The 23,453-nt window shown below is 37.4% G+C and overlaps 1 protein-coding gene across 1 annotated transcript in view; it reads right to left on the bottom strand.

Moving 5' to 3' along the window:
* Positions 1 to 386: 386 nt before the first annotated feature.
* xirp2b (xin actin binding repeat containing 2b) overlaps positions 387 to 23,453 on the bottom strand; it is a 103,611-nt gene continuing 80,544 nt past the window's right edge. The window contains exons 8-10 of the mRNA XM_060827755.1: positions 13,496 to 22,946; positions 2,620 to 2,753; positions 387 to 471 (exon numbers count right to left, since the gene is read on the bottom strand). Coding sequence (XP_060683738.1) covers positions 2,659 to 2,753; positions 13,496 to 22,946 — 9,546 coding nt within the window. The 3' untranslated portion in view covers positions 387 to 471; positions 2,620 to 2,658. The remainder of the gene's footprint in view (positions 472 to 2,619; positions 2,754 to 13,495; positions 22,947 to 23,453) is intronic.

A 23,453-nucleotide genomic window follows, 5' to 3' on the forward strand; every position in this document is an offset into this window, starting at 1 on the left:
TCCTCACACTCGTTTACTTCAGAGTTCAATGCTTGCTGACTGGAACCTTCTGGAGGCCATTTTGGCTTTGTCACTTTCACCTCCTCTTCTACACTGAAAGTTTTCTTATTTTCTTCAATAGAAGGTGGCCAGTTGATATTTAACTTATTTCTATCTGTTGTCTTCTTGATCTGACCAGTTTTCAATTGTTCCCCTGTATTCTTGCTCTGTCTCTCCACATCACTTGAATCATCCAGCTGATAAGCCTCACTGCTAATGGTTTTTCTTTCCCTCATTTTAGTGCAATCTGCCATTGCCTTATTTGCTGGAGAATTTGTATTAACACAGAAGTTCATTTGGCTGTTATTTAGCTGGCCTCCTTTGCATGGTGTGTGTCCAAAACCTTCATCATAGTTGCCTTTGGATTTGAAAAGCTGCTTAAAATGAGGTTTGCAGTACATTTGTCCATGGAGCGATGCATAATTTCCAAGACTTGTGAAAGTAAAAAGAATACAATTTAAGATTAGCACTCTGAAGAGATTTATTTCACTGCCACAGAGACCATCATTAAATAATCTTGGGCCTGATCTTCCTGTCCTTACCTCTGTCAGGCATGCTTTAGAGAGGGCAATGGAACATATTTCTAAAATGTCCACACCACTCTGGTCACTATCAATTTTAAGTCATGTAGGATAAGGGTGGAATGGTTTGGGGCATTGAAGGTCTAAATCGCAAATGCAGCAGCAACTATTGTTGCTGGCTCTGTTGTGGAGATGGACATATTCTCACCCCTAAAATTTTCATGGATCCAGGCTGTCCTTTGAAGTCAGAATTTTAAACCTGCGAGTTACTGTGGACCACAACAGAAAAGTTTGATGTGTCATTTCAAAAGATGTTGCTAAATTAGCATACCATATATTATTATAACATGTGAAGTGACATATTTTAATACAATGATTGATGATAGGGCTTTTTAAAAACACGTCAGTACCCATGAAATTGAACAGGATTCTAAAAGTGTAGAGATCATCAGATACATGAGAATGCATTATTTCCCAGTTAAATGCAGTTTACCTGCATTGAACAATAGCGAAATTTGGATTTGGCCATGGTAATTGCTTTGAGAAAATGAGGACTGCAGATACTGAAGAGCCAGAATCAAAAAGGTTAGTGCTGGTCAGGCAACATTCAAGGAGCAGGAGAACCAACGTTTCAAGCATAAGCCAAAAATCACATTCCTGATGAAAGGTTTATGCCTGAAACATCGACTCTCCTGCTCCTCGGATGCTGCCTGACTTGATGCACTTTTCCAGTGCCACCTTTTTCAACTAAGGTAATTGTTATATTTGCTTTCTTGTATTATTTGATTCAGTCATCTATATAACTGTTTCAAAGCTTTTCCAGATAGCTGAGTCTTTAACTTGTTCATCTCTGAAAGCTTTGACTCAGTTCTTAAATGAGTCTTATTATAAATACTTGGCTGAATTCCAAATCCACTAATCAAATAAACTTAGCCTGGGTTGTTGATATAACTATCATGGAGACACTGAACCTGATTGTTTTGATACTTTTATTAATCCTTAATAAAACTATATTTTTATTTCAAGTAGTTTAAAATGATTGTTTATCTTTGTTTTATGAGCTGTTAACAAGATCATAGTTCTTCAGGGTTGATATTGAATAACTGTTCATCTCAATAGTTTAATGATCTCTTGATAGAATTATGGTTTATTTTAAAGTGTATTTTGAATTGCTGTTTATTTCTACAGTTTTATAAAAATCTCTTATCATCCAAAGGCTAATATAGGACTTGTGAGTTACCTACATGATGTATACTGATTGAGTCAATACACGGCAATGAAGAGGATAAGGCAGATAGGGGTATGGAAGGCTATGCAGAGGTAAGCTGATATGGGTGTTTGGGGAATGCAATATATAAGGGACCTGTGTGAGCTGAGGGGCATATGGGGTATGGAGGGGAATCTTAATGAGAGGGAGGAGGTACAGTTGGTGAATGGGAGAAGAGTGGATAAACATATCAGAGGGCCTCACAATCATCCCAGGAGTCAACTGATGTACAAGTGAATGGTGGTGGCTTTATCTTGTTCATCTCGTCAGTCATCCATCTCCATCTTGTGTATGCTTCCAGAGGCAATCTAGCTCCACCACACCACTATGAAGATTGCATCAGCAGGCACTGTCAGCCATGAGGTGGGATTGTGACATTGGAAGTTGGTCCAATTCCTGATTACTACCTCAAAGCTAAAAATTAAGCCTCTTAAATCAAATAGTTGGCCTTGTCTGCTTGTCTGTAATTTTGCTACTACAACATGATACACATTACATATTCAAAAATGATAGAATTGTTCAATTACCACAGATTTCATTTAAGCAGATAAACTAGATTAAGTGCACTAAGCATGGCATTTATGTATGAAGCGAAAGTGACTTTATTTAATATGACTTTTCTTGTCCACTTAAAGAGAATGGTCAAATATTAATGTTCAATTTATAAACAAATACCGTAAGAATATTTGTAGAATCCTGAAAATTACATTTAACATATTACAAAACAAATAATATAACTGCGTAAAATAATTTTTTAGAAGAACTTGGCTAGAGATGAGAATTATCACCTACCTTAATTTATTGTTGCAGTGGTGGCAGCGGAAACAGGACTTATGAAAGATTTGCTTGTCGGCTGCCAGACTTTCCATGGGATATACTATCTTTCGACAAACTGTGCAGGTCTCCCTGGTAAGACCTTGTATTTTCTAAAACAACAAGTACATGTTACAGCAGATCTCACTTCTTTTCTTTCTAATTCTGCATTTTTTCCCCTCAGGTAGATTACATCATATGTCCAATAATAAAATGTTGTTCTATTCATACAAAAGTATATTTATCCTTTCTCATAAGCAAGGAACTGTAAATTTTAGGTTGTATTTCTTTAACTAATTTACCTTAAATACAAAGTGTTATTTTACAAATTGAATGTTCAGATTTTATTAAAAGGATTCCAAATTTTATTAGCAAACATATGATGATTCAAAATGGATTTTCTACTATATTTTACAGGCAAGAATTAGTTATTAACAATGTCTATGAAATAATCCTTCCTGTTAACATGGAGTATTCAAATTATAATAAGAATTCATAATTATAATGTTAGTTAAATAGAGTTGTACTCAGGTTGATGACATAGTGATATTGAATTGCAAATAACATGTTTCTGTTCTTATAAAAGTAATTTTATTATTCTGTGTCCCTATGAGTTACAAGGTAGAGTGAAAATGTGTGTAGTGCATTTAACACAGATTTTGATCAGCAAAGATCCCACATCCGTCAACCATTAATACTTCTGAAAATCTCTTAAACTTGAAAGGATAGCATAAAGTGGCATTTTCAAGTTGAAATTCTGAGTCTAATGGGAATAAGCATCAATGTTGGATCCTCAGCTATTTTCACCCTATGTATATAAATTTGAGAGAACTGAAAAGAGTAAGAGTAATATATCTAAGGTTGCTAACAATACAAAGTTAGATGGAAAGTAAGCTTTGCAAGCTGATACAGAGAGATTTCAAAGGCATTTACACAGGCCAAGTGAGTAGGCACCAAAATCACAGAATAGAACGTGGATGAGTGTGAGTTGTAAGAACAGGAAAGCAGAGTGGCCTTTGAAATTTGTTCATGTTAATTTTCAGAAGGAACAAGGAACATAAAAGTAGCATGCAGTTGCAGTAAATAATTATGAAGGCAACTACCATTTATTGTAAAGGTTTATTTGTGTTCATTCATAGCAATATGGTGCTAAGGCAGGATAATATGTAACTTAGTAGAAGCTTGCAGTTGGTCCTTTGAGGTGATAGTGATTACATTTTGGAAGGTGCTGTCAAAGGAGTTTTGGTGAATAACTGCTGTGCATTTTGTAGATGGTCTACACTTAGGCCACTATGTATTCATGATGGAATGTAAAAACTGTTGGGGTGCCAGTTGCTTTGCCCTGGATGGTGTTGAACCTCTTGTCTGGTGTTGGAGTTGCACCAATCAGGCAGGGAGAGAGTATTCCATCACATTCATGAGTTGTAGCTCGCAGATGAGTATTAGGGAGGCAGGGGTGTGTGTTACTTGCCTTTGAATTCCTAGCTTTTGACCTTTTCTTGTCGTGACAGCATTTATATAAAGCTGATACTGTTCTATTTCTGATAAAGGGTAACCCCCAGGATAATGGAGAGTGAGGGATTCAGTGATAGTAATACCATTGAAGAGATGGTTAGAATCTCTCTTGTTGGAGACTGTCCTTGCCTGCCACTTATATGGGGCAAATCTTACTTGCACTTTTCAGACCTAGCCTGGATGTTGTTACACCTGGACACAGACTGCTTTAGCAACTGAGGAGTCCTGAGTAATGCTGAACATTGTGGAATTATCAGTGAACCTACTGACTTCTGAATGTATCATGGAGGGTAGCCCAGAAAAAAGAAACAGTAAAAAATTGTAATAATTGGAAATGAACATACAGAGCTCCACCTTGAAGTATACAAGACGAGAAGACCAGTAAGTGTCATTTACAAGTTTAACTTTTTAAAAAAACTTTTGGGAGCTAATTGAAATGGTTGGGCCCAGGACACTACTGTGAAAAACTCCTGTCATGAGATGATTTACCTCAAACCCATCACATTTGTCCTAGATATTATTCCAACCACTGAAAACGATAATACACCAGTTTTGCTTTGGTTCCTTGATAGTATACTTTGTCAAGTATTGCCTTAATATTAAGGGCAGTAACTCTCACTTCAACTCTGCATTTAGCTCTTTTGTTTAGGTTTGGATCAAGACTGTAATGAAAGTAAGAACTGAGTGGCTCTGGCCATGGGAGGACATGAATTAAAAAAAAGTGTTGCTAGGTAGGACTTTGGTGAGATGACATTTGGAATACTATATGTAGTTTTGGTCTATAAATGTGAGTTTGAGAGAGAGTACAGCAAAGGTGTAATAGGTTCATCCCTGGGATGGAAAGGTTGACCTGTGATGAATGATTGTAAATAATAGGTGTATAAATACTGGAATTTAGAAGAATGAGGGCAATCCTTTTGAAATATATGAGATCCTGAAGCAAATTGATTGGGTAATAGTTCAGAGATTATTCCAGCTGTTTAGGGAATCCAAAACACCACAATACAGTCTTAGGGTAAGGAGCCCATAATGTAGAACCAAGGCAATGAGAATTTACCTCAATCAAAAGATGAATCTCTGAATTCTACACCCTAGATTCTCCATTGTAGAATACATTTAAGGCTGAAATAGAATTTTGGTGTCTCAAAGATATAGAGGTGTAGAGCATGGAAACAGCCCCTTTTGTCCAACTTGCACATACCGACCAGATATTCAAAGTTAATCTAGACCCTTTTGCCAGAATTTGGTCTATATCCCTCTTATGTGGGGAATCAGCAGGAGTCGAAGATCAGCCATAATCATAAAAAATGGCAGAACAGTCTAAACAGATTGTATGATCTACTCCTTCTCCTATTTCTTGTGTTCTTGTGGGCACATATTATGTCTATTAATATTGAAAAAGGCTGACCTCATAAGAAATTCTGGTAGCAGTAAATTTTAATGATATTGACAGATAAAAGGCTATCTTTCTGTCAACCAGATTTCTGATATACCTGGGCATCTGAGCAAATTTGGAAAGGGCAAAACAGAAGCATAACTGTTCAAAGAATTGAACAGTCTCTTGGAAGTGGAAACATAGCCAAGACATTCCCCTTTCGTGTATCACATGGTCTTCTAGCACTTGACCCAGAAGCAAAGTTAGTCAGCAATACTCATGTTAAACAGCTCACATCCTGTGATACAAACTAACACTCAATACTTTCTAGTCTTTCATCTAACATTCTATCTAATTTACAAGTCCTTGTTAATTGTAACTGTTGGATCTAGAGATTGCAACAGTTACTTAAACAATATATTTATACAGCAAAAGAATACAACTTCTGATTGCAGACAGCACTAATCGACTACTTCCAGACATTGGAATATTCTCCTCCAATGTTTAAAATTTGCTTTACCTTGACTTAGTAAGTAGGGAGAAAAACATACAGATGAAATTTCTGTGCCTTTTGTTCGTTCATAAGAATATACACTTCTTAAAAATGCTTCCTTATTCTCAAGAACCCACCATGGGGACATAAATGCTAACATGTAATTAGAATATCATTCTCTTCAATGTCCATCTACTTTTTCAAAGGTAAATTGATTAAGAAAGAATGAAAGCAAAATACTCTGGATACTGTAAATCTGAAACAAACACAGAGAATGCCTGAGAAACTCAAAAGGTCTGGCTGGATCGGAAGAGAGAGAAACAGTGTTAATGTTTCTGATATCACTCTTCTTTCAAACAATTATCAAGTAATGTTGCATCAGTCCAAAAGAAACATCATATAGTAACAAGAAATACACCAGAATAAGCTCCAATTGAGGGTGCTGGACTGTAAAGTCCAACCCAAGGCTATCCAACCATTTACCTTGATCATATGAAACTTGAGGAGACAATAGAGATATTGGGTGGTTTATCAACCCTTGTGCCTTTGGTCAATGAATAGCCAATACCTTGGACCTAGGAGAAAGTTGACCTAGGAGCCATTCCTGATGAAGGGCTCCAGCCCAAAACATCGATTCTCCTGCTTCTTGGATGCTGGCTGATCTGCTGTGCTTTTCCAGCAACACATTCTCGACAATATCTTGGACCTGTCACTGTCTTACCCATAGGAGGAGTGGCTCAAGCTAAGAAGCCTGTCAGCTGTATGTGTGTCATTTTGATGAGAAGCAAGGAGAACAATCTTCTTTAAGAGTCCTGTATGCCTATCAAAGTCCACACCTCAGCCTCTGGACTAAGATCAGATGTTTTAGCCTCCACTATCCCCACTCCTTCAAACCAAGCTCTGATGCCATTTCCAAAGGCTTACCAGCCTGGCCCCTTCAAAATGGCCCCACTCCCATTTATTGTGTTGTTCACCAATGATCTCTGTTGGTGACTGCCTATTGACTCAACAGTGGTAATTTGATTGGCCAGCAGATCTCTGAAGCAAAGCCTCCAGTTCCTGAGGGGGTGAATAATTCCCACCCCTAGTCTACTAAGGTTCAATTGAACTACAAATGACCATGTAGCAACCAGCCCCAGTTGGTAACATGGTACCTCTTAAAAGACAGAGCCCTGTAAAACCGAGCCCTGGAAGACATAACAGATGCTGATCAATTCAAGCCAAAATAAAAATTCTGTAAACTCCTATCTATCTTTAACAAAATGAGCAAAATAGTTGCAATTATATTTTGTGAATTTATTCTTTCTAATCTTTCTCAGCACCAAATTCATATCATTCTAGCAGTTCATAACCACAACATTTTGTAGAGCAATTGATCATTTTTGTCTTTATTAGTCCTCAAACCTGTTGTCATGTGGATTTTCATGGAGAATAGTTCTTAACTGATATGGAGAAATGTTAGCTGTCCAACTGAAGCTGGTGGGACAGGGATGGAGATAAAGGAGAGAGTTTGTGCCAAAGCATGCCACTGCATCATAGAAAAATAAGATTGCACGGAGAGACAGAGTTCTCCATTTATGAAGAAGGAATGTCCTCTTCTTGGACAGTGTCAGCAGGAACAGGCTACCTCATTGTGCAGCAGAGGCACCTCCCTGTTCAGCATAACTTTTCACTGCTTCCAATTCCTCACCCTCACTTACCTGTTGTTCCTGTTCCTCTGTTGTTGAACTGTCTCTTCTTGGTCTTCACAGTCTTCAAGGTCTAAGAGGTTCAGGAATGGCCAGTATGAAGCCACTTGAGCCACTAATGTGGCCAATTAATGGTCAAATCCCACACCCACACATACTTTTCTCACATTGTGAGGACATGCCAGTGTGTGGGGACACCACCAAATAAATTATAATAGTCAAAATAAAAACTTTGAGTGCACTTCAGCACTGGTCACTACTCATCATCATTTGCTCTTAATTTGATGCCGTTAGCCAAATACCACCCTAGGGACCCATCTTAAACTTACTCCCCTCTAAAACTTAGCTGAAAAGTTTAATTATTGACTTGTATGTATGAATCATAATATACAGAAAGGCAAAAGTATGAAGTAAATCTATACTGTACTCCTGCACATAGAATACGAGAACCTCCTCAACATAGAAAAGTCCTTTTACACAGAATCCATGCTGATGGATAACAAGTTTCATTTTCATTTCCATCTGTCCTCATTCTCATCATTCCCATCTCACATAATTTCACTCTTGTTCTTCTCCACCAATCTATTCACTGCTGAGAAGCACGAGAAATGGGAAGCTTTAAAATCTTTAGGCCATTATGTAAAAGTCTACATCCTGTTCAGGCTCAGTCCGCTAACCAGAACCAACCTATTCTAGTCATCCATGTATCTGTATTTTAAAAGGTCTATAGCCAATCACATCTTGTCATTAGAAATGCAGTTAAACCAAACATTGTCAGTTGAATGTCCCAGTGGAAATAACACTACTTATGATGAAAGATTATTAAACTGAAATGCTGCCTGCATTTCTTTCTCAACAGATGCTGCCAGTCCTGTCGTTATTTCCAGTAGTTTCAGTAATTTAATAATTTTAGATTTCCATCACACATGAAATTGACTATACGCTTATTGTGAGAAAAAAAGGTGAAAGGAGGAAACCAGGAACAAGAGTTGGCCATTCAGACCATAGAATCTATCCTTCTGTCCAATTAGATAATGACCGATCAGTATCTCAGCCTCAATTATTTCCCTTTGCGCCTCAGCCAGTGATACCATTTTATAACAAAAATCCATAAATTCAGACTGGAAAATTTCAAATGGCCCAATACCCATAGCTTTTTGGAGGATAGAGATTTCCATGGTCATTTCTGTAATGCTTTCTAACATCATTCCTAACTGAACTACCTCTAATTGTATCACTCTGCCATCTTATTCTGAATTCCCTTAACATGAAAAGTAATTTATCAATATTTACTGGATGGGTATTTACTCTAACAAATCTTCTAAATTTCTAAATTTTCTTCATTTTCTAAATTTAAGACAAAACAAAGTTGTTGCAACTTGATTTCCTAATTTAACTTTTAAATCCCATTTCAGTTTTATGAATCTGCTTGTACTGTTCCCAAGGTTATACCTTTCTTGGAGTGCAGTATTCAAAACCGATGACAGTACTGACCATAGATTAAGACTTGCAATTTTCTATCTAAAATTCACAAAATTATACCTCAGAGAGAATTATTTGAGAAATATATTTTTTGATCTTGATTTAGGTATATAATATTTTCACTAAAAGCTATGTCCCGGATTTAAGAAGGAAGAAATATGAATATAGGATTTCAAATTGTACTAAAGTTAGAAATTATATGTGTGCTCTAATGAGCAGAAAAGAACTATCATAAATACGAAGGAAACACAATGGCAAAAACTATTTAACATAATAAAGTTTTATGTAATGCACTGTAGATGCACGAGTAACATACGGGTGTATAGGCTGAACAGGAAATACCAAGGGAAATTGATGAGCAAAGGGATCTGAGTGTAGATATATAAATTGTTATTTTTCATGTTTTGAAAAATAATGATGAATAAAAGATAATGGAATGCTAGACTTAGCGAGAAGAGGCTTAAAGTACATAATGAAGAAACAATATCACAACAATATAGAACACTGGTGAGATCTCAATTGAAATTGTGTGTTCGGTTTGGATATGCTACTTTAGAAAGGGTAGACTGATCTTGGAGAAAAGCCAATTGATGATTCATCAGAATGGCACAAAGGAAGAAAGAACTGACTTATGACCAAAATGTTCTTCCCCTCCCATCTTCGTACTTTCCTCCAACTCTTCAAGATATCTATATTTTTCTAATTCTGTTTTCTTGTGCATCCCCATTTTTAATTGTCCCAGCATTGGAGGCTGTAGCTTCAGTTGACTAGGACTAAAGCTTTGGATACTCGTGTTATGCCACTTTGCCTCTCAATTGCCCTGAGACTCTACCTAAAACTTTCAGTGGACATGATCCATATGGACTTCAGTAAGGCATTCAACAAGGTTCCTTGTGGTAGACTGGTTAGCAAGGTTAGATCACATGGAATATAGGGAGATCCACCCATTTGGATACAGAAGTGGATCAAAAGTAGAAGACAGAGGGAGATGCTGGAGGGTTGTCTTTCAGATTGGAAGCTTGTGATCAGTGGTGTGACACAAGGATCGGCGATGGGTCCACTGCTTTTATATAAATGACTTGGATGTGAACATAGAAGGTATAGTTAGTAAGTTTGCAGATGACACCAAAATTAGGGGTGTAAGTTTGCAAATGACACCAAAATTGGGGGTGTAGTGAACAGTAAAGATTACCTCAGAGTACAACAGGATCTTGATCAGATGGGCCAAAGGGCTGAGGAGTGGCAGATGGAGTTTAATTTAGGTAAATGTGAGGTGCTGCCTTTTGGAAAGGCAATTCAGGGCAGGTCTATACACTTAATGGTAAGGTTCTGGGGAGTGCTGCTGCAAAAAAAGGACTTTGGAGTGGAGGTTCACAGTTCCTTGAAAGTAGAGTTGCAGGTAGATAGATAACTGAAGAAGGCATTTGGTATGCTTTCCTCTATTGATCAGAGCATTGAGTATTAGAGTTGGCAGGTCATATTTAGACTGTGCAGGACATTGGTTAGGCCACTTTTGGAATATTATGTGGAATTCTGGTGTCCCTCATATTGGAAGAATGTTGTAAAACTTGAAAGGATTCAGAAAAGATTTACAAGAATGTTGCCAGGGTTGGAGGATTTGATCTACAGGGAGAGGCTGAATAGGCTGGGGCTGTTTTCCCTGGAGTGTCGGAGGCTGAGGGGTGACCTTATAGAAGTTTACAAAATCATGAGGGGTACGGAAAGGCTATATGGATAAGGTCTTATCTCTGGGGTGGGCAAATCCAGAACTAGAGGGCATAGGTTTAGGGTGAGAGGGGAAAATTTAGAAGGGACATAAGGGGCAACTTTTTAATGCAGAGGGTGGTGCATGTATGGAATGAGCTGTCATAGGAAGCAGTGGAGGCTGGTATAATTACAACATTTAAAAGGCATCTGGATGGGTATATGAAAAGGAAGGGTTTAGAGGGATTTGGGCCAAGTGTTGGCAAATGGGAGTAGGTTAGGTTAGGATATCTGGTTGGCATGGACGAGTTGGACTAAAGGATCTGTTTTCATGCTGTAAATCTCTATGACTCTATTTCCTTGACCGGGCTATTTGACATCAGACCTAGTGTTGCCTTATGGGAGGTCTTGTCATACTTTATTTTATAATGCTCCTGTGAAACACCTTCAGGTGTTTCAATACATTAAAGGTGCTACATAAATATATTATTGTTCAGTATGAAGCACAGTTTTGTTGCAGTAGGACATATTTTACTTTGCACATCCATATTTGGTGCAGTGCAGTGGTTAGCACTGCTGTCTCACAGCGCCAGGGACTCGGCTTCGATTCCAGCCTTAGGCAACTATCTGTGTGGAGTTTACACATTCTCCCCGTGTCTGTGTGGGTTTCCTCCAGGTGCTCCTGTTTCCTCCTACAATCCAAACATGTGCAGGTTAAGTGGATTGGCCATGGTAAATTGCCCATAGTGAGTGGGGATGTGCAAGCAAGGTACATTAGCCATGGGAAATGCAGGGCTACAGGGATAAGATAAGGGGTGAAGGCCTGTTGGGATGCTCTTCAGAGGGTCAGTGTGGACTCGATGGACCAAATGGCCTACTTCCACACTATATAGGGATGTTATGATCTCACTTGAATATCTTAAATTTGACTCTAGTCTTTCCAGGTGAAAACTTTTTCACTCGCACACCTTGAAATCCCACACCTTGATCAGCACAAGAAAACTGTAAAGAATTTTTAGAAAGTAATAAATTTCCTAGTCAGAAATCTTGATCAATGAGACATAATGAGAATTTGAACAATGCCAATTTAAAAACACCTATCCAGGAAAATGGCTTCTTTTGGTGAATACGCTTGTTGTGCAACAATGATACAAAAACCAAAGTGTAAAATCGTGTTTAAAAGGGACCTTTTCATTTACTAAGGGAAAAAAAATAAAGGGATTGGTGAAAAAAGATAGTAACAACAGAAACATACTTGGCGTGCTATCCTTGTTCCTACTTTAATCATCTACATTCCTTGTCAAGCTCCACTGCTGCTCCAGAAAATTAAAGATCTTTTTCCTCACAGTCAAATATTTCCTTAGCTTTCTCCCTCTCTCTCCAGGACTATCTATTTGTGCATTCCTTGATTTTACGATATATATCGACTTTTCGTTCATTATACCCATTGGTTTATGATGAGTTACGCTTTCAACAACTTCATTCCCATTCTCAACAACTCTGCCTTATTGCTCCATTTTGCTTTCAAAAGCCTACCAAATATTCATCTATGATCTTACCTTCATCTCATCTAATTTGTCTCATTCCTTTCTCATTTCTGATCTGTTACTAGCTACCTGCTCTGAAAGCACACTGTAGTGTTCCCAACTGAGAGAGGTTTACTCATTTGGTCATACAGAACTTGAGTAGTGCTGAAAGAACTACTTTTAAGTATTTTCATCTGGTACTCATAAGGACAATTCGTAAGAAATACCAAAGTAGTGGGAATACAACATTAATAACGCATAAGAGAGCAATGATTATTTAGTAGGTGGAATCTAACTGGTAAAGGCATTTTCATGAAGAATGCACTAGTTAATTATGACTGACATTTAACTGCCAAGCATTGTTTAAATTTTAAATCAGGCATATTAATTCTATTGACTAAGGCACTGCCTGAGAAATTGACCTGAGAATGGTTAACACCAATTTTGTTGATTTGAAACAGACAATGTACATGTACATGCTTTTTCTCTCTGCAAATAACATTATTAAGATATGTAGCTTCCGATACACACAAGTGTGCCACATAACAAGCCTGACTGATAATCCTAAAGTGGCTGTCTTTATTCTTTACACACTCCGGTTAGCCATAGGTTATCAAATCATAGAATTACATCTAATTTTTTTCGGTTAACACCTTTTTGGTTTGATGCCATTATCCTGTTAGTGACAAACACTACTTGTGTTGTTACTGAAGCAGTTTAAAATTGGGATTGTAGGACATATATTAAAAAGACTAGACATTCTCTTCTACTGTAGAAACATAAGAAATTGAGTTTGCTACTTGAAAATAATTTAGTTAGCTTTATGAGTAAAAATACTTATCCTGTAGCATTATTATCCCAATGTCAGTTCCTTAGAAATCACAATTAAGTTTAGTTCAGTATTAGTGTTAATTTTCACATTCATCACAAGAAGACTATGATGAGTGTAAAATAACAGAGCAAATCAGTGAAGAAATATTAGTATTCATTTCATTATATTTTTGATCTGTATGATCTTGACTTAATTTAGTTGGTATTTTCATTCAATCCTCATGCTGTTCATGCAGATTACCGGTCAAAACCATATCTTCGTGAAGCACATCTTCTTGCCACCTCGACTCGCTGGTGTCTGAGATCTCATAACCAAGACTCCTGAAGACACGTTCACTTTCCTGCCATGTTTTTTGAAAATTCTTCAGCAATTCTTCTGGTGTGTTATCAGCCGATATATCTAATATTTGTCCCGAAATTACATCTTCATAGGTTGGTGGTGCATGCCTGGAATCAATACCTGAAAATATTTCAGAGTGCTGAATTCTAGTTCTGGAGTCAATTGCTTCAGTTTCAAATCCACCTGCATGTGCAAATTGCTTATTATCTGCATCAGGACACAGCATGGATTGTGTTGATGCCTTAATTCCTTCCTTGACTTTCTGAGAAATTTGAGATTTCTGCAAAACCTTTCCATCACCCTGGGGATGTTTATGTTTTATAGGAATAGTAATTTGACCAGCACTTTCAGCTTGAGGCTTGACAGATTTCATATCAAATGTTGGGATTTCCTCAAATGCAGTTTTCGACCCAAATGGATTATTTCCACTATCCGTTCCTAATCTTTCAGCTGGTTCCTTTTGAAAATAATTTATTTGTTCTGGTATTTCAAACTTATTAACAAGTTCTGAAAGATCAATTTTTGGCACCTGAACATTCTGCTTGCTAACAATGGATTCAGAGTCCTCGGTGTCAGAGCCCAAACGTTCTGGAATGTCAATGGGATCCTTACGCATATACACTTTGTTTTCTTCTGACCTTCTAGCCTCCTCAAACATTTCCGTCATATCCTTAACTGTAATGGATGACACAGGAGATTCATGTTTAGCTAACATGTCTGTTACCGGTGTGTCAATCTTTAACTGTCGTCGAAGAGTTGCCGGTGATGGAATAATTTCTGACCTCTTTTCTGCCACCTGAACATGTGTAGACTGTGCAGACTGTGAAATTCCCTGTGACAGTTTTGCTGTAGTATCTTTAAGTTTGGCAAGCTGATCATAACGTTTGCCTCGTGGTGGAGAGGCTGATGATGTGGAAGATGTACGAATTCTGGATGTCTTCATTTCTGAGCTACGCATCGGGAGTGGAGATGTTGGTGTAGGTTCCTGTTGGACTGGGTATGGTGTACTGTACTGCTTCTGAGAAAGTGGTGGAGAGGCAACAGCTCTAAGAGGTGATTCTGTGCGCCTTGCAGTAGATTCAATAGTAATGTAAGAAGGAGATGGTGATGACATTCTTTTTGCTGGCGATTGGGCTCTCTGCTCTGCAAGTCCAATTTCAGACAACTGTTGTTTTCTACTTTCACATACTTGCTCTTCTGCATTGCTTTTCCCTTGCTTATCTAACTTGCAGGAGCCAATGCTTATCTTGGAAATCTTCTGTGATGGTGCACTACCACTAAATGTTTCTTTTTCAGGCTTTAAAGCAGGCATTGAAATCAATGTTTTTTGCATTGATTCATCAAAATATGCAAGCCTTAGTAATGCTTTCTGTTTAATTTGTGTTAGCTCTTTCTTCAGTATTTGTAAATTATTTCCTTTGATAACCTTCATTGGAAATCCTTGGCCATCTGTCAGCCATTTAGGAACCTTTTCCAAAAAGGCTTGTATTGCATTTAAATCAATGTTGTCATTCTCTTTTTCAAACTGAATAAGTTGGAACAAAATATTTTGCAATTCCTCACGCTTTTTGTAACTATCACTAATTTCTACAAAATGTCCAGCGTCACTTTTATCAATTTCCTTTTTATATATAGCAGTATTTCTACTTTTCCTACTTACTTTATTTTCCTGTTTTATATCCTCCATGCGAGCAGGGACCAGCCCTTGCTTGCTATTTGCATTTTGTAGATAAGAACTTTGATGTTCTGTTGCCTGAAAAGAGCCCTGGTCAGCTTTCGGTTCAGTCAGATTTTTTGACATTTGCATTTCTTTCCAATCATGATGTTTTTTCATATGCGCCTGTTTGTCCAAAGGCTTTTGATTAATTCCTACTAAGTCACTTTTCTGCTGGTCTTGCTCCCATTGAAAGTTTGGAAATGCCTCCTTCTGAGCCATAACATGATGCTTCTGCATCTTTTCACTCTTAATTTCTTGAGATAGCTCCCTTTTGTCCTTCTTTTGCAGTACTTGCTGAGTTTCTTTTAAATTTGCTCTATGTGATTGTTGTTTGTAATGCTGTATCACCTTATCTTTCACTTGATCTTGTGCCACATTTGTTGCAAAGGTTTGTGCAATAGTTGTCTCCTCAATTTTCTTATCTTTTTCTTCAGTTGTAGGTTGGTAATGTTCACCCATACGATTATATTGTTGAACAAAAATGTGATGCTGCTCTTGTTTTGCCACATCCACACAGTTATTTTGTTTTACATGAAACTGTTTAATGACAGTTTTCTCTTGACTTTTATTTGCTTCTGGTTTCAAAATTTGGTTTTGTTCCTTTTTGTAGGATAGTGCATGTTTTTTCTGTTCTTGAATTACTTGACCCTCTCTAGGTGGCTGAACAGTTTCAATCTTAAGTTTTGATGAAGTTGCTGAATGAGGTTTCAGGTGACGAGATTGATCTTGTATCTCATTGTCTTGTTTAATTGTTTCCAATCCAATATCTTTCACAGAATCTTTAAATGCATTAAATATCTCTTCCTTATGACTGATTGCATTGTTAGAATATTTTAAGATATTGTGCAGTTGCTCTGAAGCTGCTACCACTGCTGACTGGGCTGGGGAATGAGAAGACAGTGTGTTTGCAGTGATCAGATCTTTTGCAGTCATGGTCTCTGATGTTTTTGGATAAATCGGGTATTTATCAATAGTAGTCATATTTTCTTTTTCCATTGCCTGGCTAGCTGGGGAAGTCAGATGATCAACAACTGACATGATATTTGGTAAAACTGAAGACTTCACTGTGAGGCTATTTTCAGATTCTACTTTAGTTGGGCTTTTCAGTGCTCCTGTAGTGAGCTTACCCATGTTAATGGGCCAAGCCATTTTGGCTGCTTTACTCTTTTCCATTTCCTCCCTCTCTTTCCTATATTTTTCTTCTGCAATCATTAAAGGAGTTTTAAATTTCCTGGTATAGGGCTTGGGTTGTGGCTTTGCAGTTTCTGTTTTGATTGAAGGCTCTTGTGGCAAAAACACTTTGTTAAGAGGAGGAACCAGAGCTTGTTTTTTCTGTGTTGGGTTTTGAGCAGGTTGTATTACTGATTGATGGAGTGGTGATTGTATAATTTGTGGACATGTTGAATGCTGCTGAGGTTCATGTTGTTTCTCTTGTGCAGGTTGATATTTCTGCTGTTGAATATCTTGTTTTGATGATAAAGCATCCTCAGTCATGGTTACATTTGGTTTTGAAACAAGATTTTTCTTAGGCTGCTCTTTTGCTTTGTTGTATTCAGTGTTTGACATTTTCAGTGAAGGCTGCAATTTCGGTGCCTTATTAAAAGGTTTCCTTCGTTGGGAAGGTGACTGATGAAGGTATGGTGGTATTAAATTTAAATCAGACTGTGAGGGATATGGAGAAGGATGTCCTGCAGTGATCATTTCTTGGACTTTAGGTATAATAGGACTTATAGGAGGAGGGGGTGGGGGAGGGGGTGGAGGTGGGGTAGGAAGAGGAGAAGGAGGGAGTTCAGTTTCATACATCTCTGGTTTTATCTGTACTAATGGTGGTGGTGGTGGTGGGAGAGGAGACATTTGACCATCTTCTTCGACATGTGAAGGAGGAGGAGGAGGGGGAGGAGGAGGAGGAAGTGAGAGTTCACCTTCAGACATTAGGAGAGCAGATGGAGGTGGATGAGGAATTGAAAATTGAACCCCTGGCATTCTCTTTTTGTCCATTTTCACATGACTTACTTCTTTCTTCATAGTATTTTGAGCTTTAATATCCATCTTGTTTGTAGTCCCAGGTTTGACCTTAGGTAAAATTTCTTTATTTACTCTTTGACTATTGTCATCCATATTTTTAATTGACTGTTTGTTACTTTTAGTTTTCTGTTTACTTTTTACATCATGTTCCATAATTGAATGAGATGTAGAAGACTGAGCTGCCTGATTGGATATTTGTGCAATGTGCTGAAGAATACTGGTGTTCTGAATGTGCTGAGAATTCACTTGCTCATGTAGTGTATTAACATCTAAACCAATCTCAGCAGTAGGTGTTTTAGTAAGCTCAGCAGTTCTTGGTGACTGCAAAGAACGTTGACCATCTGTTGTGATTGAAACCTGCTGTTTAGGTATTTGTCTGTCAACCGAAGCAAAGTTTTTTCTTACTTTGTGCGCATTGTACTTATCATCTGTGGACTTAACTCTGGTTGCTTGTTCACCTTGTGCACTACTATATTTTGATGTCCTGTTGGTAATGTGCACATTGGATATTTTCTTTCTGTCTTCTTTAACAGCCTCATGGACATTATCCTGATATTGCTGATCAGGTGATAAAAGAGATTGAACTTCCTGTTGCACATTTCTTTTCACTAAATCATTAGCCTTCAGATTAACCTTTTTAATATCTTCATGTTGTTCAACATTCAATTCTGTCCACATTGTTGTGTTGACATTTTTTGTAATGTCCATTTTTTTTTGTTCTTCACTTGCTAACAGAGATTTTACAGAGCCTGGTGCACCTCCTTTATGGCTAACACCCTTTGCAAAAGCCATCTGTTCTTGGCGTTCCTGATTGGTTTGAAAGTCATTTTGAATAGCTTCTGTTTCACTCGCCTGAGGTTGAACCTGCTGTACTGATGATTGCTGTAGGTTTTGGGTAGTTGCTTTTCCATCTCTTGATTTGTACATCCAATGTGCCTCTTTCATTTCAGAAGCTGTTTCCATAGAGGTTTGAAGGTCAGTTTTCATTATGATTTTCATTCCAGCCTGTTCCTTTTTGCTTTGTATTTTATCCAAACATTTGGAAGTACATTTGAGGTCATTATCTTGCTCAACTACTTCAATTCTGTTATTTATCGACTTTTCTAGAGAATCCAGAGTACCTTTAATGTCTCCTGGAATGATTTCAAATTTTTCAATAGTTTTCTTTTGGGATTTTGCTTCTTCAAGAGACTTCAAAGTTGCAGATATATTACCACATACAACGTCTTCCTTTGCTACTTGAGTAGGTTGATTTACGGCCTGATTGAGTGAATGCAAAGCTGCTCTCAAATCACCTCGTATAATTTCTTCCTTTTCTATATTGGAAACTACATTTTGTTCTTCTGCCATAAAAGTCAGCATTGTATTTTGGACATCACCACATAAGATTTCTGACTCTGCAATTGTACGTTCAATTGGTATTTGTTGGTGCTTAAGCTTTTGTTTGGCACCTTCGACATCTCCATGTATTACTTCCTCAGACGTTTGTTCAGCCACAGCAGTTTCATCAGTCTCCTGCTGAAGTAATTTAAGATAGTCCATGGCTCCCGATTCAATACAAGTTGTATAAAACTGAACATTTCCTTTTTCAGTGTCAGTTAGCTTAACTTTCTGTGAATTTTCACTGTTCTGAGAAGTAGCTATAAGTTTATGAATTGCCGCTTGTATATCACCTTTTATGACTTCATCTTGCTGAACCTTCACATCATCTGTTCTGTTGAGAAGAGAATAGATTGTCATCTTCACATTTCCCTTCTCACTCTCTTGAATCAGAATCCCTTTTTTTGCAGAACTGTCATAATTAAAAAGATTGCTGATAACTTGCTGAATATCACAACCAATTACTTCTTCTTTCTCTATATTTGTATTTATTGGCTTCTTAAAAAGTTGTGCTCTTGTCAGATTAATGTTACCTTTCTCATTAGTATCTATAGTAATCCCCTTTTCTGTAGATTCTTTCTTGGAGAGCAATTCCATCATTATTTTTTGGAGATCTCCTCTGACAATCTGTTCTTTTTGTATCTCTGGGGATGTTTGGTTTAGAAGTTGATATTTTGCCATTCTGATATCTCCGACCTCATCTGCTTCAATGAGGATTCCTTGGGATTGAACAAGTTTGCAGTCATAAAGTGACTTAAGTGTTTCTTTAATATTTTTTCCCACTATTTCAGGTCTTTCTACAGGATTTTCAATGAATTGGTGCAAAGGTGTAGTTTCAAAAAGCCAGGTTGTTGTTTTAACATCCACCTGTGGAATTTCTTCAAGTATTTTCATGTTTGTATCATTATTTTCCTTTATGCTGTTCAATGGTTGTTTTTCAAAAAGCCATATGGCCTGTTTTACATCTCCTTTTTGTATATCTTCTCGTCCAACTGTCTCAATCCTTTCATATTCTGAATCTTCCCCTTTTATTTCATCAATGGTATGTGACTCAAAAAGCCAAGTAGCTGTCCTTACATTACCATGCTGTATTTCACTGACACTGACTGTTCTAACATATTTTTGATCAAGGTCTGACTCAAATAGTTGAGCATTGGATTTCACATCACCACCTTGTACATCAGAGACTGTTTTGGCAATAACTTTCTCATGATCTGCAATTTTGTCCAATGGCTGTGTTTCAAATCTCCAACGTGCGGAAGTAACATCACCTTTCTGAATATCTTCTTGTGTTACAGCTTTAATGACATATACTTCATCAGTTTCTTTAATTAAATCCAGTGGCTTGGTTTCAAACAACCATCTAGTGCCCCGCACATCTCCACTGATCACTTCCTCCTTCCGAACAGTCGTTACTTCATGATAACATCCTTCCTTATCTTTGATGGCATATAAAGGCTGAGTTTCAAACAGCATTGTGTAGTTTTTAACATCTCCTTTTTCTATTTGCTCCATGCTAAACTTTTTAAGTTCGGTGTTCTCTGAAGAGTCGTCCTTAATCTGATCTAGTGAAAAGGTCTCAAAAATGAATCGCCCTTTATCAACATCCCCACCCTGAACATCTGTGATTGTACGAAGAATTGCTCGTTCTTCAATATTTTCTTTTATAGCATCTATTGGGTGATTTTCAAAAAGCCAAGTGCAATTAATCACATTACCTTTTTGAATATCATTTGCTGTGGTAGATCTAATGTTTTTCAACACCTCTTCTGAACTGGAATTTATCAGATCAAGAGACTTATTTTCAAAGATCCACTTCTTACGTGATACATCCCCTGATTGTATATCTATTTTAGTGACCCGCCTAAATTCTTCCTTCTCTCCACCTATATTTCCCAGAGATTCAGTCTCAAACAGAAAACGGGCCATTTGCACATCACTTCCCTGGATGTCTTCCTGCTGAACTGTACGCATTGTTAGAACAGTTTCTGAATCATCTTTTATTGCATCTAAAGGCTGAGTTTCAAATAACCAAGTACAAGTTTTTACATCACCTTTCTGAATCTCATCAACTTGGTTTTTAATATCTACTTTTTCATAAAGAGCATCCATTGGTTGTGTCTCAAACAGCCACCTGCAAGTCTGTACATCGCCCCTAATATCATCATGCTGCTTTGTTACAACTTCTTCATCTTCTACATTGCTAAAATATTTGATAGCATCAAGTGGTTGTGTTTCAAAGAGCCACTTAGCTGTCTTGACATCACCAGATTGTATTTCTTCTTTCGATATACCCCTAATGATTTGAAACTTTTGAAGACTTTCATCAAATTGATCAATAGGGGTTGTCTCAAACATCCATCTACATGTTCGAACATCACCCCTCACAATTTCTTCTCTCCTCACAGTTTTAACCTCATGATAGTGTCCAGCACTATCTTGAACTGCATATAGAGGAGTTGTTTCAAATAAAGTTCTATTTGACAATACAGCACCACTAATAACACCATCTACTTGGATCTTTTTAGATTCGTCAATGTGACTTAAATTCATAGTTTCAAACAACTGTTTGTAATTGCTGACATCACCTTTGTTGATTTCTTCCAGATGAATTGTTTTTGTATATTCTTCCTTGTCCTCTCCAATCATCTCAAGTGGTTGGGTCTCAAAAATCCATGTCTGGTGCCTCACGTCCCCTTTTTCCTCTTCAGTAGCAATCACATGCTTAACCTTTCCAATATCTGGACTGCCCTTTAATGTATCCATGGGAACAGTCTCAAATAAGTGTTTGGTTGAACGTACATCACCTCCTATTATTTCTTCCATTTCTATAGGTCTTGCATTATCATTGTCTTTTAGAGAGTCAAATGGTTGGGTTTCAAACATCCAGCACTGTCTACTAACATCAGCACCTTGTATTTCTTCTTTAAGCTTGACTGAAGTGTCTGTTTCTAACTGTTCTTTAATGCTATCAAGGGGATGTGTTTCAAATAACCATTTAGCTCTGTTCACACCACCGACATTAACTTCCTCCCTAGAGATACCACATACAACTTTTATACTTGAAACATCCTTATGAATCATATCTAAAGGCTTTGTCTCAAATAGCCAGAGTGCAGTTTTTACATCTCCTCTTTCAATCTCCTCTCTTTTGACAGTTTGGATTTCTAGAACTTGACCAGACTGATCCCTAATAACATAGAGTGGTTGCGTTTCAAACAACTTTGTTGTTTTTTTCACATTTCCTTTAATTTCTTCAACTTCAGTTTTCAGATGCAGCAAGTTCATTTCATCGACTGAATCCAAGTGTCCAAGTGTATCAAGGGACTGAGTTTCAAATAAATATCTTGCAGTTTTGACATCACCAGCAGTAATATCTTTTGCAGTAGAGATTTCTATTGCCTGTTCATCTTCTTGGTGAATCTTATTCATTGAGTCAAGTGGTTGTGTTTCAAATAACCAAGTGGCAGCACGGACATCTCCTCTTGCTAATTCAGGGATCTTACCAGTGTTTTCTGGTGATTCAGGAGAACTTACTCCAAGTGTATCAATGGCTTGAGTCTCAAACATCCATGTTGTATATTTCACATCCCCTCCTGCTATCATTTCTTGTTGTGAAATGCACTTTGCATCACTTTGGTCAGGGGTTTCATCCTTGATAGAATCTAATGGTTGAGTCTCAAACATCCAGCGCATTGACTGTACCTCTCCTTTAAGGATCTCATCCCATTCTAAATACTCTCTCTCTGGGCTCATACATTTCTGGGGGCTATGACCAGTGTATTCAAAAACATACTTAGCTTGCTGTACATCCCCCATTATATCATTATCTTTTGATTTATTTGTCACTATTTCACTGATCTCTTGATTAAATTCCTTTTCCAGGTTCTTTCTCACTCCTGGATTGATATGTTTATACAAACGCTTTAGCTCATAAAGGTTTCTTTGCTTTGAATACACGTCCTTGGGAATGATTTGTTTTGTTGCAGAGAGGGGAGGTTCAGGTGACTGCAAAAAATAAGTTATCTCTGATGGTGCATTGAGTAAATCTGGTGGCGGAGGAGGGAATTCTTCCATGTTTTCACAATTACTAGAGCTGATAGAAACTGAAGCAGCTGTACTGTCTACTTTCCTTAATGATGTAACTTCAGAATTCTTGCCTGCTGTTGTGGAGATGTTGGAAGTAGAAAGAGCAGGAGGCCACTGCATCTCTTGGAAGTTATGCTCTGTCTTAATGAAAAAGTCAATAATCATATTGAACAACATATAGTTTTTGTTGCTGTTTCCAAACATGCAGTATAGAAGTCTGCCTGGCATCAGCCTTCATGCAATGCTATATCAATCTGCCATCTTCATGATATTCCACCAAGCACTCTATTTCAGTCACAATGCAATTTCAACAAAAATGAAAGACGGTTTTGTAATAATATTATTTTTCTTCAAATGCTTCTCTGCTGCAGATTTTAAAGATTGATTCCACTATTTGATGATAGGCATAATTATGGAAGCCATGTGATGTGAAACTGGTTTCTTACCTTTGTTTTCTTCAAAACATTCTTAATTTCACCATTATGTCTCCTTTTCATCCTAATTAGATGACTTAGTGAAACAAAAATACTTTATACAGGGGAAAAATGAAGATATGGATTATAATATTCATAAAATGATAGGAAGAAATGAAAAGGGTAATGATATGCAGCAGAGAAAAGACATATTAAAGAATTAGAAAGAAAACAC

Source organism: Hemiscyllium ocellatum, chromosome 7 (assembly GCF_020745735.1).
Source record: "Hemiscyllium ocellatum isolate sHemOce1 chromosome 7, sHemOce1.pat.X.cur, whole genome shotgun sequence".
Classification (NCBI taxonomy): Eukaryota; Metazoa; Chordata; class Chondrichthyes; order Orectolobiformes; family Hemiscylliidae; genus Hemiscyllium; species Hemiscyllium ocellatum.